The following is a 16,392-nucleotide window of genomic DNA, read 5'->3' as shown; positions in this document are numbered from 1 at the left end:
TACTATCAAAGAAAGTACTATTTCCAAGTCTAGAATTGGTATGTGCCATCTAATTGCTCTTGTAGAGTACCATATTACCAAAAAATCAACTTCCACAAGACCATTTTGCTAGTCTCTCTCTGGATGAAATTTAAAATGTCCTGTTTAAAGCCAAAACATGGGCAATATAGATACATTTATGGGCATAGCCTGTGGCTCAAAAGAAGGATGTAAAACTCTTAAATATTATGCAACCATCTAATAAAGACACTGGAAATGTATTTTGAGAATTGAAATGTATTCCTGAGAATTTTTTTTAAATTGAGGGACTTAGAACCTTTGATTTATTTATTTTTCTTTATATATATACAAGTAATAGGGTGCTACTTGTATGTGGGGAAGAAGGGAGGTGTGAGGGACCGTTGAGAAACATACTCCTTATCCCATAAAGATTGGACTGGCCTAGGAGTAGGCGGCGACCACAGAAAGTAGAGATGGGGGCTGAACACGGGATGATCTGAAATCTATGTAACGTGTTGTTTGACTTCAAGACCACACAGTGTCCGACAGTGAATCCTTCCCCACCTCTGCAGGAGACTCCTTGTCTGGAAGAACTGCATCAGAGGCTGCAGGCCTGGGAGCTTACTAGGGGTGACGTGCCGTATGAAAACAGGTGCACTAAAATAAAAGTAGCATACTGAATGGTGGGATTTCTAGCCCCATTTCCCTGTCAAGTTCCCAAAAGCCAGTAACCAGGTTTATATCTCTAGTCAAGAAATTGGAGAATAACTTTTTACTAATATGTGCATTTCCCTTTCGAGGTGGGATGCAGATGGCTGGCTACCCGATTACCCTAAAGTGAATCCCATGAACCTATGCCTCCATCCGTAAAAATACGATGTACACACTGCGGTTTAGTGCCTTATTCTTAAGTGTGAACTAACAGTTTAGGATCACCTGACATTTGGGGAAAGCACATGATACAAAAGATTTTTTAGTGTGCTTTCCTTAAGGGATGACAGTATTAAGAAAGACTCAGAGACTATGTTGTTCTGTCAGTGATATGAATGAAAATATAAGTCTGTGTCAACAATGAGAATCTATGGAAAGGGAAGCAAAAAATTGGTAAGTATCCCTGAATTCCAAGTTGGGTATGAAAGTTTCTATAGAAATAAGTCCTGTATTACCAATAGTATTAAACATTCATTCATTATTTGAAATTATCTCATGCATTTACTTTATTTCAATTTTATGTTCTAGCACAAGAGCTGATAAGCGTTTTCTATCATGGGCCAGGAAATAAAAATAGTAGGCTTTGTTGGCTATGCCTATATAGTAGGTGTGGTCACCCTACTCCATTCTGCTGTTGTAACTAACACAAAAGCAGCCTGAGACGTTATATAAACAAACGGGCATGGCTATTTTCTAATACAACTGTATTTACAAAAACAGACTGTGGGCCCATTTTGACCTGCACATTGTGGTTTGCTGACACTTGGTTTAGTTCATCCAGTAGAGTGTTAGATCTATGAGAACAGATATACTATAATACTTGTACTGTGATTCCAGTGCCTAGAGAATATTCATAACCTTTGGATGATTAAAGAATTTGTACTACACCTTTTAGGATTTTGTGGACTTCCTATGCAGATATTTACAGTCTGTTTTCTAAAGCCAAAAAGTGGTGGTGGTGGTTCCAAATGCTTCATTCTTATGAGAACTTTGTAACCAATTCATAAGCTAAAGACTGCCAATGTTATATTACAAATAATGTGTTGTGAAGGACTGCTCTTGGGTAAGGAAAGGACTCCTCCTCCTGAAATTTATAATTTGGAAACAATTTGGTAAAAACATAAAAGTAGTTGTTGAACTGACACTAGGATCTATGCTCTCTTGACTATCCCAGGACTTTTTAACTATTACAATTTTGTCTGTTTAAATATCTTGTAGTTCAATTTTTTTGGAGATTATTTTTGTTGTTGTTGTTGTTTTTATTGTTATTATTATTATGACAGGGTCTTGCTCTGTTGCCCAGGCTGGAGTGCAGTGGCGTGATCTCAGCTCACTGCAACCTCAACTTCCAGAGCTCGTGTTGTTCTCTGGCCTCCACCTCCTGAGTAGGTGGGACTACAGGCACACACCCACCCCAGCAGGCTATTGTTTTTTTTTTTTATTTTTTGTAGATACAGGGTCTTGCCATGTTGCCCAGGCTGGTCTCCAACTCCTGGGCTCAAGCAGTCCTCCTGCCTTGGTCTGTAGCTTGGCCTGTAGTTCAATATTTAAGCTGCTTTTCCAAAAACTATCTTGTAGCCTTGTTTATCTATTGAAGACAAGCATTCTAAGAAAATCCTCAAAACAATAACAGGTAATGAAATACTCTTGTTTTACAGTAAACCTATGATGGACTTGTTGATATTCCTTTGTGCACAGTATCACTTAAATCCATCAAGTTACACAATCGATCTGTTGTCAGCTGAACAGAACCACATTAAATTTAAGCCAAACACACCAATAGGAATGTTGGAGGTAGAGAAGGTAATTTTAAAGCCGAAAATGTTGGATAAGAAAAAACCTACACCTATAATACCAGAGGTAAGAATTCCATTATATATTTTGATGTCTTATTCAGTCATTATCAGCAGCTCATTGTAAGTGAAATAAAAATGGACTTTCCTGGTTAAATTTGATGTGAATGTGAGTATTATGTTTTTCTAGGCACTTTGTTTAGGATTCAGTTGGCTATTGATCCCTGGATTAAATAGAATTTGGGCAGTACTTTAGATTTAATGCTCTAAAATGATCAATATGATTGCATAAGAATGTAACAATTATGAATGATTTGTATTTTAAGCTACTCTTTTAAAAAGTGTATGTAAAGGAAGGTTTTAGAGTCTTTTCATGAAAATTAATAATTTCTTAAAGTAATTTTTTGGCTTCTGTGTACTTGGTAAGCAGCAGTTGTAACTTACTAACATCTATTTGTATGTGTGTTTTTGTTTTGTTTTCGAGTTCTTCATTGTGTTTGAATTTATTAACATCTAAACTATTAATGTGTGCCACACATTAACTCCATTTTCTTTAATGTACAAATTTCATGCAAAAATGTTTAACCACAATAATTCTAATATCAGTTCTTATTAAAATTGTTCCATTGCTATAAGCAATAGGGTAGAATTTTATGGGTTTCAAGAAATACTCTCATTATGAACATCAACCATTTTCATTTAATAATATATATAAAAGTTTGTATATTAAATTGATACATGTGACTTAAATATACATATTCTTGCATTTTCTTCATATTGTTATGAAGCTTTTTTCAAAGAAGTTGAGTTTTTGAAAATATTAAAACATACTTGCTTTCTACAATATATGATTTAATATTATTAATATATATTGGGATATTGGACTGCCTTCTGTCTAGGTATTTGTTTCTGTCTAGGTGTTTATTACATATCCCTGCTGTTTTTCTAGATGGAAATAGTTATATTTATGCTATAGCATGGGATTATACAAAGGGTCTTAGTTTTGTGAATAAAGGTCTTTAAGGACCTGCAAAATGTACGTTTCACTTAGTATGGTCTCATGTTGCTAAGTTCCATACAGGATTTAATTCAATTACATAAAATGATGAGACACTTAAAATCTTCCTAGTAATTTTAAATTATTAGTACTAGATATTTAATGAAGAGATTTAAATATTCTTTACTAAAACATTAAAATTAGCCAAAGTAGTAATAGTAACAACAAAAATTAATCACAATAGCTAATGTTCTCTTATTGATAAATGACTATGTGCCAGGAAGTCTGCTAAGCTTTTCATATGGATTATCTCATTTATAATGTTTCAAATAGAAACAAAAATTTTAGTGACTTAACCAAAATACCCCTTTTTATTGAGGCAATAGAGAAATTATTTGAAAGATAAATATTCCTCAAAGGGTAGGATAAAATATACATAATTTTGTACTATGTATATTTGCTAATTTTAAAGTAAATATTTTAAGGAACAAAGTGAAAACATGAGTAGTACTAGATATGAGGCTAGTTTTTTAGGGTCAAATTTAATTAAAATCTTACTATAGAATGGTTGGATTATTTAATAAATAAACTAATGTGTTTGCTTCTAAGAACTTGCTTTGGATTTAGGAAGTAACATTAATCAAAAAGAGAATTTCACACCAAATAGGAAAGTACTGTTTATTGTTTGAATATGTAACTGTAGGTTATCTCATTATTCTAGACATTATTGTAGAGTGTTTGTTTCAGTGAATTATGGTACAACTATGGCTTTAATATGTGTTTCAGAAAACTGTGAGAGTAGTGATTAATTTTAAGAAAACACAGAAGACCATAGTGAGAGTGAGTCCACATGCATCGCTTCAAGAGCTTGCCCCTATTATATGTAGCAAATGTGAGTTTGATCCGTTGCATACACTATTGTTGAAAGATTATCAAACGCAGGAGCCTCTCGACTTGACAAAATCTCTTAATGACCTGGGACTAAGAGAATTATATGCGATGGATGTCAACAGAGGTAAGTAAGACTTTTATTTTATTTATTTAGTGGGATGTGTATATTTGTATATGTTTGTGCATTGTGTTTGTATGAAGGTGTTCTCAAGTTCATAATGGCAGTTAATGGGTCCTATAGATAAAAGTAATTACTTGGCATTAGGAATAAGAAAACAAAATGTTAATAAATATAAATCAAGTTAAATATAATAACTTAATTTCAGTTATTGAAATTGGAATTAAAACTTGTCTTTTTAGCCATCATCCACAATTTATATTTTTTCTTTGATTTTTTTTTTGGTAGGATTTAACTTAATTCTTCATGGCTTTGAGGCTTAAACAGAAAATAAAAATTTACATATAAAGTCATTGTTATTCTAATCAAGTGTGAATTACTGTGGACTCCCTATGATTTTGTCTGAGTCTTAATTATCATTCAAGTTTGGAAGTTTCTTGCCAAATTTTTCCTAAGGTCAACACCAAAATAAGTTGGCTTATGAAATGTATCAGTCTAATTCAAAAAATTTTTGAAATAGCTCCCAGTTTTAATCTATAGAAATGATGTATTAAAATTTGGAGATCTTAGATAATGCTGGTTTGTATGATGTCTAGTAGACAAATGCAAACATTAATTCAACATGAATCTGTTTCACTAAGAGAAATAAAAGTTTAGTGAAGCTGACAATTATTTACATACTCTTTGCATAGAGACTTCAAAATTTATCCTGAGGTGGTGGCTTTATGTAATCCATAGACTACTTTTTCAACTCAGTGATGTTTTATACTTGAACAAACATCATCTTCACAGTCAATTTACCCTCTTTTATACCCCTCCTTCTGTAGCCACTTCTGTTACTGTCTTCAGTAAGTCATCTTTACAAGGTAAGATGTATGAATCAGTAGAAACACATTATAACATGAAATTGGATATATTGAAATTAAGCTTCTAATTTTACCCTTTCTTAACATCACTAACGTGTTCATTCTGTATGAGATTTTAACCTAGAAAATATTTGGGTTTTATTTCCTTGAAAAATGTATGGGTTCCTTCCCCTTGATTTCTGAATTTAATTATAATAATTTCATTTCAACAAATGTTTAAAAATTATTCTAACAGTGTGGGAAAACATATTCTTTACTCTCATACAAGGAAAAATGATTTACTAGGATCTTTACTGGGTACAAATGCTAATAGCTTGGTAGTACCAAGGAAGCATTTCAGATTATTTCACTGAACAGTAATTCAGAATAATGGTGTTATATTAATCATATGAAATTTTGCAGTCATTGTTTGTGAATATTTTGTAATAAGATGGAAAATGCTTATGTTGAAATTAGCTTTTATACCATATAAGTGTGTTTAACACAATAGGTGAATAAATGCTTTTATATGAAATTGCTGAAAGGAAATACATAAAAAATTTCAATAGTGGTTACCTTTGGGTGGTAGGGTTATGGTATGTGATTTTTTTTATTATTTATTTTCTTTATAATACAGAATTATATAATGGGCATACATTCCTTTCATAGAGAAAAACTGTATTAAAAATTGCCCAATAATAAATTGTGGAAGTCTTTTTTCACCCATTAAGAAAAAGTCTCAAATAATTGATTACCCTAATAATTACTAGCCTACTAAAAAAACAAGCCTTAACAAACTGCATATATTATGTGTTAGTGAAATCTCACCTTCTACTTCTATAATAATAGGAGATTAGAAATAGTGGTCTCTGTGGTTCTTTCTAGCAATAACATTTTATTACTTGTACTTGACTTTTACTCCTAATTTTGCCACTCTCTATCTGCATAATCCTAAGCAAATTCCATAAACTTTCTGGCCTCATTTTGAGGTTGTCGAATGCACTGATTTCTAATATCCCTTCCAGTAATGGAAGGATGTGGTTTATTCAGAATATGAAATGTTGTGGACAAATCTTAAGACAGTGAAATATTAAAATTAAGAAAGTTTACAGTATCAGAATCTACAAAGTCAATCCAAATGCTGTCACTACCCTTGCCTCCTTATTTTTTCTGATACTATTTTGAAAACTTAGAACTTACCATGCAATTATTTTTAGCCTGCCTTCTAGAAACAGGAAACTACAGTATTTGAGTTGCTTTTCTAAGTAAGCTAAAGCCTTTGCTTGTCTTACTGTTTAACCTGACTTGCTATGATCCCTGATGTAGAGCTTTAAGTGAAAACTTAAGGGCTAACTAGTGTGGAGGGTGACCATGTACCTGAAAATTTCTTCACCAAAAATAACCATATGGGCCAGGCACGGTGGCTCACGCCTATCATTCCAACACTTTGGGAGGTCAAGGTGGGAAGATTGCTTGAGCCTAGGAATTTGCGACCAGCCTGGGAAACATGGCAAAATCCCATCTCCACAAAAAATACAAAAATTAGCCAGGTGTGGTGGCACATGCCTGTAGTCCCAGCTACTCAGAAGGCTGAGGTGGGAGGATCACCTAAGCCCAGGGAGGTCAGGGCTGTGGTGAGCCATGACCCTGCCAGTGCACTCCAGACTGGGTGACAGAGTGAGACCGTTTCAAAAAAATAAATAAAAAATAAAAAATATTCTGGTTATATTTATTGTATTGCACAACCATATGAATTTTTCATCTACTGTTCTGAGTAAATTTAATTGTGTATCCATATGCGATAAGCGGTGTATTCCATCTTAAATTGAAATAGTGGCAAATCTAAAAATAATACAAATATAAATAATCTTTAAATGGATACCAGTTTTAGTTCTACTGTTTAATGCCTGTTTGTCTTTGTGCAAGTTACTAAAACTCTCTGTTCACTTATAGTTCCTGAGAGCGTAATGGAGTAATACCACTGCTTTCATTATATATATATATATATATATATATATATATATATATATATATGTGTATATATATATCCTGCAGGGTAAATGCTAGCATCTTCCAATGAGAAAAAGGGCTCAGAGTGATAACTTTTGATACTTCCCTCACAAGGTCATTCTAAGAAACATATTAGGCATGCAAAAAAACTTTAACCATAAAGTACTATCTACGTGTTCGTTATTATTAGTTGCTAGCATTGTCAAACTCATTGTGCAGAATGTATGCTGCTTATTTAATATTTGAATCATCAGATTTAAAAGTTTTACTTTGTAAAATAGTTTTCCTTTCATATGTTATTGAGGCATATTGTATTATTATATTTATTTGGTGTTAACTAGCTTTCCTTTCCTGAAGTAGTCCCTATTTTGCCATAATTTATTTTGGTTTTTTTAGACAGGTATTTTAAATAAAAGCATTTAAGACTATATATTTATCTATTAGTTTAGCTTTAGTTATGTCTTACAAATTTTAATACACAATATTTTATGTCAAATGTTATTGAAATTATATTGTGATTTACCATAAAATCCATATGTTGCTTAGTAGAAGAATTTTTTTTTAATTTTACAGATCACCACTCATTGTTTTTCCAACCTTTTAGAAAAATTCGCTACTCATTTATTGAAGAAACTAGGTCATTTGTTTTATAGCTTCCCGTGTTCAGATTTTTACTGTTTGCCTCCTGTGGTGTCACTTAATGTTTGACTTATTGCCAATGTCATTGAAATTTTATTTCAATGTAAATTTCCCCTCTATTTCCTGTAAATTGATGGTTAAATCTAGAGGCTTGATCAGATTTTGGCGAGAGATTTTTTGGCAAGAATACTTCACAAGTGTTGCTGTGTACTTCCATCAGCAAACATGTAACAACGAGTTATTTTTTTCTGATGTTAGCCATCAATGATCTTTGTCTACATCTTAGTTAATTAAGAGTTGAAAAATGGTGAAAGTCTATTGCAATCAATATTACTGAAAAAGCAAGGTTCTGCGTGTCAGCTATATGACTGCTACATAGGTCGAATTCAATCAGAAAAAGGTAGAATAGGCTGGATGCGGTGGCTCATGCCTGTAATCCCAGCACTTTGGGAGGCCGAGGCGGGTGGATCACCTGAGGCCAGGAGTTCGAGACCAGCCTGGCCAATATGGCGAAACCCTGTCTCTACTAAAAATACAAACATTAGCCAGGCATGGGGGTGCATGCCTGTAGTCCCAGCTGCTTGGGAGGCTGAGGCAGGAGAATCGCTTGAACCGAGGACTCAGAGGTTGCAGTGAGCCAAGATCACGCCACTGCACTCCAGCCTGGGCGACAGAGTGAGATTCAAAAAAAGACTGTCTCAATAAATAAATAAATAAATAAATAAGAAAAGAAAAAGGTATAATAAAATTTGGATGATTTCCTTTCATCAGTTTTTAAAATAATGGACTGGTTCTCTAGCATAACACAAAGGTGAACAAAGAGGTTTTTTTTTTAGTATCATTATGAACGTATGAGATTAAACACATGTGACATGTTTCAGTTTATTGAGTTACTTTTATGATGTCCAAATTATCCTTATTTTTACCAGTAGAAACCGTCTCAAGTTGGTTCCTGAGTCCTTTTAACACAACCTGGTAGACTTTGATAGCATTCTTTCTAGTATGGCTAGATGTCCCAAGCTTATCTTGTAGATTCTTTGATACCAAGAGAGAATCAACCATTCTCAAGTAATCATGGTTTCTTTTAATGGGAAATGGAATTTATAGCCAGTTTGGGCCAGGGAGGCTCAGCACTACTGGCTGTGTCATTGTTTGTAGGCCCTTCAGTTGAAATTAGGAGATGCTTTTTGGAAAATTTTATATAAATATTATGTATACAACCTTGAGGTTTGACATTTGCCCTTCTAACTAAAGTAGGGCTTCCTAATTTTCAGCACTATTAACATTTGAGACAAGATAATTCTGTCATTAGGGACTGTCTTTTGCAATGTACTGTGTTTGGAATCCTCACTGGCCTCTACCCAGTAAATGCAGACAGCACAGTCTCCTAACCCCATTGCCAACGGTGGCAATCAAATTGTCCCCAGACTTTGTCAAACGTCCTCTGGGGGACAAAATTGGTCCCAGTTGAGACCCACCCTATTAAAGAAATAACTTTTATGAAACATTTAACAAAGTACTGAGCAATTATAATGACTCACATTTTGTAGAATAAGATATTTCATAGTTGTTTAGCTGTGAGACAAAAGTATAATCAAAAAAAAGGAACAAAGTGTGTGGTAGCGATTTCATATCTTGTGTAATTTGAAGTGTCCTTTCTATTTTGCTTCTATACTTCAAAAGCAGAACACAGACTCTGAGTCAAAAAAATAGAGTTTGTGTCGTAGCTCTGTCATTTCCTGAGTGTTGGCCTTGATTATGTATCTTAGTTTTTTAAGCTTCAGTTTCCTCTGCTGTGAAATAGGAACAATATTTGCTTGTTGCTTTGAGAACTTAATAAGATTTAAGGTGCTTGTGTGTAGACTATAATTAGTAGCTTTTAGCATTAGATAAGTTTGCAAAGGGGAAGTAAGAGAAAGAAATCTTGGAAGTGAACAGTCAACCTCACGTACAAAAGTAAGATGCTTTTCTTCTATTTTAGAGTCCTGCCAAATATCACAAAACCTAGATATTATGAAGGAGAAAGAAAATAAAGGGTTTTTCAGTTTTTTTCAACGCAGTAAGAAAAAGCGAGACCAAGTAAGTATTTTCTTATATTGCATTTTGTAAGATTCTTCAATTATTTTTAATTACTAATGCTTTTTACTAATATCTTGAAATTACTAGATTTTGTCTTTGTCATTCTTTACTAGACTGCAAGTGCCCCTGCAACCCCTCTAGTAAATAAGCACCGCCCGACTTTTACAAGGTCCAATACCATTTCCAAACCATATATTTCCAACACCCTGCCGTCGGATGCACCCAAGAAGAGGCGGGCTCCACTGCCCCCGATGCCAGCATCTCAGAGTGTCCCCCAAGACCTTGCACACATCCAGGAGAGGCCTGCTTCTTGTATAGTGAAATCCATGAGCGTGGATGAGACAGATAAGGTGCGTAGTTTTGTTTTCTATTTTGTTTTTTTGGATGAGGCAGCGTACCATTTATTTTTCCTCTTACCTAACATCTTTTCTAGGTAGACTAGTAAGAAGTAGTCCTATAACAGTTGGTAATTAGTAACAGTTACTAATATGTAATAAGATGAATAGCTCATTCTAAGATTGGTACTAGGAATAGATCTTCTATGTACGTACAGGTCTGTGATGCAGTAAAGGATAAATGTCCATTTTAAGTAACTTTCATATTCAAGCAAAAAAAAATCTGAAAACCTAAAGTCTTGGTTTACTAAGGCCTAACTAGGGGCTCTTGCTAGGTGCATGTAATAGGAATGGAAATACAGTCTTTATTTTTGAATAGTTCTTTTTTATACAGTAACACAGTCTTTGAGTTGTGTTCATGGGTTTCTAACCACACGTATTTTCTTGACCTGACTCAGATTCTCCAGGGAATAGCCTGGTATCTACCTAGTACATAGATACTCCACAGTGAAAAAAGAAAATGAGCCTTTTTATATAGAATATATCACAGTTACCTTTATGCACCCTTATCTTCAAAGCACAGTTCTTTGTGTACCTTTTTCTCAAAGTTTCTTATTATTACTCACCTTTAATCTCAAATTTTCCGAGTTTGCCATTTTGTGGAGATCCATTTGCAAACTACTTTTCATGACTAAACAATCTGCATATTCCTTGCTTTATCCATGTGAAAAATAAATGAATTTTTAGGTATATATGATTGAAGATGAAACTGTATATATTGTTGCTGGTAATCAGAAAGAATGATTTAAGTAACTTTGAGAGCAGATTTTATTTGGAGATAATTGAGACACTGAGAAGTTTTCTTGTATCTAGTTGAAAGATTTTGTTTCCCCCTTGGGGGCTTAGTAAATGCAATGCTGAAGTAAATTAACTCTTCCCAAGCACCTGGTACACATTTCTGTGCTTCCTTGACTTAAAAAAAATTAACCATAGTTTTAAAATGTAGTTTATAGGCTATCATACGTGCAACTCAAAGAGATAGAAATGAATTTTGAAAATGCTTAACCTCAGTACTTGGAAAATTATCTATTAAGTTTCTTATTTCTATGAAGACTTTCTTGTCTAATTTAGTATTTGTGGTATAAAATCTCATCTTATAAAATCTCATCTAATCTCACAAATCAGGAGGATAATGTTTTTGTCAAGTGATAGAGTCACATACTGACAAAGAATTTGCAGGGTAACTGCTTGAGAGTTGGGAGAATCTTCACGGAGAGATGATTCTTGAGTTCACTCTTAAAATATGTGTGGGAGTGCATTAGGCCAAGGAACCCTGTTCAGAGACGCAGGAATGTGAACACTATGGCTTGCCTGGACATGAGCAAGAAACAGAGATTGAAATTAAGCATGGTAAGCAGGGGTCAAGTCAGGGTCCCAAAGACTTTATTTTGTGCTTGTAGCCCTTTTAAATTTATTCACAATAGTAAGTAGCATTTTTAGGGTTGTTGTATCATAGAAGAGTGTAAATTATACTCTTGAGTAGCTACCTTTTTGCATATATTAATATATATAGAAATATACTTTAGCCCATGCTCACAAATCTTTATTCCAGCTGTCCTCATCCAATCTATTTCAGTAAACTTCCTTTGTACTTGGCTCCCCAAGAGGTCTATGTTGTCTTTCTAATAGTCTGTTTCTTAAAATTCTGGGCTGTGCCACCAGTGACCTCACTGAAAGCTATTTCTTTTGATTCTCTCCCTCTGCTCTGTGACCAGTTGCTGCCCCTGTGTTAAGTAATCTTTTTTTTTTAGTATGTTGCCTTTGGCAAACTACACATCTTTATACAATTTTCTAATTATTTTTTCTTTTGATCTGGACATCTGGATAGTTCTTTGATGTATTGTTCAGTAGGACCCAGACTTATTTGTTTTTCCCTAGAGAAGCTGAAGAACCATTTTTTATTTATTCATTGCAAAAATTCTTAGTGATAAAGCTGTAGTGCACACAAAAATTCATACCTTCCTAGGCATCTCTGCAACTAACTTCTTGATATATTTGATGTGGTTAATTACCCCCTTGGTCTTGATTTGTCTTTTTCTTCCTTGGTCTGGAGCCTCTTCTTATATCTCAGCCCTCTTCTATTTTTTTTTTCTTGTCACTGTTTCTTTTATTCATTTTCTAAATTTGGAGGTACTAAATCCATGGTCTTGGTCTATATTTCTGCACTTATTCAGAGAAGACATCTCTTCTTTTTTGAGTTTGTGGGCTAATGGTTCTCAACTGTAGTGGTTTGAATATGTTCCTTGCAAAAGGTATGTCTGAGCTCTAACCCTTCTAAAACCTGTGATTCTGACCTGATTTAGAAATAGAATTTTTGCAGATGTACTTAAGGATCTAGAAATGAAATCATATTGGATTTGAGGTGGGCTCAAATCCAGTGGCAGGTATCCTTATAAGAAGAGGAGACACACAGGCAGAGAGACATAGAGAAGGTCGTGTGAAGACAGGCAGAAATTGGCATTATGCTGCCACAGCGAACCATTACCAGGAGTCAGTGGAAGCTGGAAGAGGCAAGGGAGGGTTCTCTCTAATGCCTTCAAAGGGAGCATGACTCCACCAACACCTTGATTTCGGATTTCTGTATTTCAGAACTGTGGAAGAATACATTTGTGTTGTTTTTAGCCACCCAGTCACAGTAATTTGTTAGGGCAGCCCTAGGAAACTGTACATCAACTTCGTAATTCCAGTCTCGGTATTCTTCCAGTTGCAATTTGAATTCACAGTTGCTATTGACTCATCACTACCTGGAAGACGTATTTAAGATCCGAATCATTGTTTTTCACCAGACTGAAAAGCTCAAGTTCATCTTTGATTTTTTTTTCTTTTTACATCTAATTAGAGACAAATCCTTCATTCAGTCTCCCTTCATGATGTCTTTTATTCCCTCTGCTGACATCTTTTGTAGAGAAATCCAGGACAGAGTATAAAGAGAAAACCAGTACTTAATGTGTCTTTGAAATTCTCAACGTGGCAAGCTGCCGCATTTGTATTTCTTAATTATCACTTCTCAGTTCAGAAATTTTGCGTAGCTTGTTGTCATTTTTCTGGGCATTCAAGATCCTCTACAGAATGATCACAATTTTACTTTTAAACTTTTTAATGCCTCATCATTGATAGGATAGGATACTTCTATCTCTAACCAGAAGATTTGACTTATTGTTGCTGATGCAAAAATCCTGTGTTCTGTATCTTTTCAGAATGGAATGGCCCCACTTCCATCTTCTTCATTTCTACTTACCCATCCAAAGGATGTCCATTCTTTTATCAGATTCATGGAGAGTTTTCTGAAGATTCCAGCGCAGAATAATCTTTACCTTCTCTGAATTTGTTCCTCTTGTCCCTTTTTATTTTCTCTTAATTTGCATTATGTATAGGTTTTATATGTTATTCTAAAGATAAAAAGAGGAATACAGTAAAAATTCTCCTTCCCTATCCCCCACCCAGTTCTCCTGCCCAGAGGCAACCACAGTTAACAGTTTCTTGTGTGTCTTTCCAGAGATAATGTATGCATATTAAAACCAGTATTCATGCTAAATATTTTTTTTCCTCAGGTGGCCATATACTACATGCATGTTATACTTCTTGGTATGGAATTATTTATTCTGGATATTCTTAGCAGTTCATAAAGGGCTTCCCTTTTTGAAGGATTGAATAATATTAAATTGATGGGTATAACATGACTTACTTACCTCATCCTCTAAGGATAAACTTTAGGGTTGTATTATGGCTTAATGCTTGCAGCATTGTTAAATTTTACCTTTTTCTTTTCCCCACCCAGAAGGCAGGAATTGTGTTCTCCAGCAAAATTCTGTAACATGGTAGGTGTTCAAGAGAATTGATAAGTAAACATTAATCACTCTTTTCATAGCCAGGTATAGTATATACAATGAGAGTGTGTCACACTTATATCGTAAAATTTTAGTATGTCATTCATATATCTGGTAAATTTTCAGAAGTACGTGGTTAACTTAAAGATTGCTTACATTTACTTTTATGGTAATTGGACCATGTAATTTTTAGCAATATATTTCTTAAGCTTTTATAGAAAAACCAGAATTTAGATAAGGTTATATTGAAAACTTAAGGTCCAACTAAACTATACTGTACATTGCATAATGCATATAAATATAATTGATCCTTGAATTAAAATTGTTTATAGCCCAGGCTTGATGGCTCATGCCTGTAATCCCAGCACTTTGGGAGGCCGAGGTAGAGGATCACTTAAAAGCCGGGACTTCAAGACCAGCCTGGGCCACAAAGTAAGACCCCTGCCTCTACAAAAAATAATAAAATAAAATAAATCAGCCAGGCATGGTGGTGTGTGCCTGCAGTCCCAGCTACTCAGGAGGCTGAGGTGGGAGGATCACTTGAGCACAGGAATTCAAAGCTGCAATGAGCTGTGATCTCACCACTGCACTCCGGCCTGGGTGACAGGGTGAGACCGTGTCTTTAAAAAATAATAATGAATTTTAAAATAGTAAAAATGTGGTTTATATAGCCAGATGCAAATATTCAGGAAATTCAGCAAAACATATGAATGTACAAGTGAATCATACTTATTTCACTGCTTGCTTGTTTTAAATTTAAAATCAAAGATGGTCATTATCACTATAAACGTTTGTATCTATTTTAACAATTTAGTTTTCAATTTGAAAATGTAAAATGTCACTATTTTTAGTGATTGAAAATGATAGCATGTTGAGGAAAACATAACTTGGAAGAAAAATATGTATGACCAAATTGGTTCTAAGTATGTGAATTGTAGACACTTTTATTTAATTTTTATTGTTCAGGATACAAAATAAACCACAAGGGTGCGCTGTTTGACAGAAGTACAGTATTATAATTTTTCCATTTTTTTCCTCCAAAGCACATTTTAATAAAGCAGAAAGAAAATATTGGAAATAGTTACATTGCATGAGAAGTAGAAAATGCTTATTCATGCGGGTAAATAAAGCTAGAGAGATAAATATCAGTAACACATGACAAAGGGATTTATAATTAGCAATTTTATTCATTTTGAGTTTTTAATGCATTTTCTTGTTCTTTTAAGAGCCACAGAAACTATGTTTGCCTTAGTCAAGGTTTACTGATGTCAGTAAATCTGTAGCTTAGGAAAAATTTTGTCAACCACATTTATTTTATATTTTTTGGCTGTCTATATTTAATAATTTGCCTCATTCTTCTAAGATATTTCTCAATATTAGCAAATTAAAGTATATGGATGGTGTTTTTTTAGAGCTTATACTGAAAATGCTCACATAAAAGGCTGTTGATTTGCTGAGCTAATTTTGACAAACTAACTGTGCAGTTTCCAAAGACTATTCAAAGTTAGCCGAGATAGCAAAGATCCAAGTTAGCAAATGATTTAACCCAAGCTTTCTTAGAATATTTCTGCATCTAAAATTATTTTTTCCATCTAAAGAATACATTTTGAAGAACACATATTTTACTATTATTGCTGCAGTATCCTTTCAAATCCCTAAATTTCTCTGTACCCTCTTTCACATTATTTCAAGTCTCATGTCATTTTTCCTATGAAGGTGAATATATCATCTTCTATGAAAATGTTCATTTGAAAAGAAAACTTTCCCATTAGAAATTTTCTGGCAGTATTTCTTGGTAGTTTTTGAGCATTTTTTAAATATGATTTTTCCTGATGATTTGAAATGCCATTTGTGCAACAAGACATATAATAGATCATGCTTTATTTATATGAACCATATAACATATATTCTTATATAAAATGTACACAGTTATTTACGATAAGATTGTCATTTGTGAAATGGGAAGTCAGAAATTCGATTACATTGACTTAAATTGAAAGTGACTTAGAATTCTCAGATAAATCTAAGTTCAGAAATCTAGTTTCTGCACTGTATCTGCTGACCAAGAGTTTATGAAGAGCACATTT

The 16,392-nt window shown here is 33.9% G+C and overlaps 1 protein-coding gene across 21 annotated transcripts in view; it reads left to right on the top strand.

The window, feature by feature from the left end:
• COBLL1 (cordon-bleu WH2 repeat protein like 1) overlaps positions 1–16,392 on the top strand; it is a 193,748-nt gene that overhangs the window by 109,111 nt on the left and 68,245 nt on the right. For 14 of the 21 annotated variants that reach the window (XM_063595414.1, XM_063595413.1, XM_063595412.1 and 11 more), the window contains 4 exons: positions 2,370–2,571; positions 4,288–4,516; positions 9,986–10,083; positions 10,197–10,433. In XM_063595414.1, coding sequence (XP_063451484.1) covers positions 2,370–2,571; positions 4,288–4,516; positions 9,986–10,083; positions 10,197–10,433 — 766 coding nt within the window. Of the gene's footprint in view, positions 1–2,369; positions 2,572–4,287; positions 4,517–5,337; positions 5,377–9,985; positions 10,084–10,196; positions 10,434–16,392 lie in introns of all 21 variants that reach the window. The other 7 variants (XM_057301426.2, XM_034954392.3, XM_055108678.2 and 4 more) reach the window with 1 other exon arrangement.

The sequence above is a fragment of the Pan paniscus genome, chromosome 13, assembly GCF_029289425.2.
Source record: "Pan paniscus chromosome 13, NHGRI_mPanPan1-v2.0_pri, whole genome shotgun sequence".
NCBI classification, from domain to species: Eukaryota; Metazoa; Chordata; class Mammalia; order Primates; family Hominidae; genus Pan; species Pan paniscus.
Note: the sequence above shows the minus strand (reverse complement) of the source record. Positions and strands in the feature narration are given on the sequence as shown.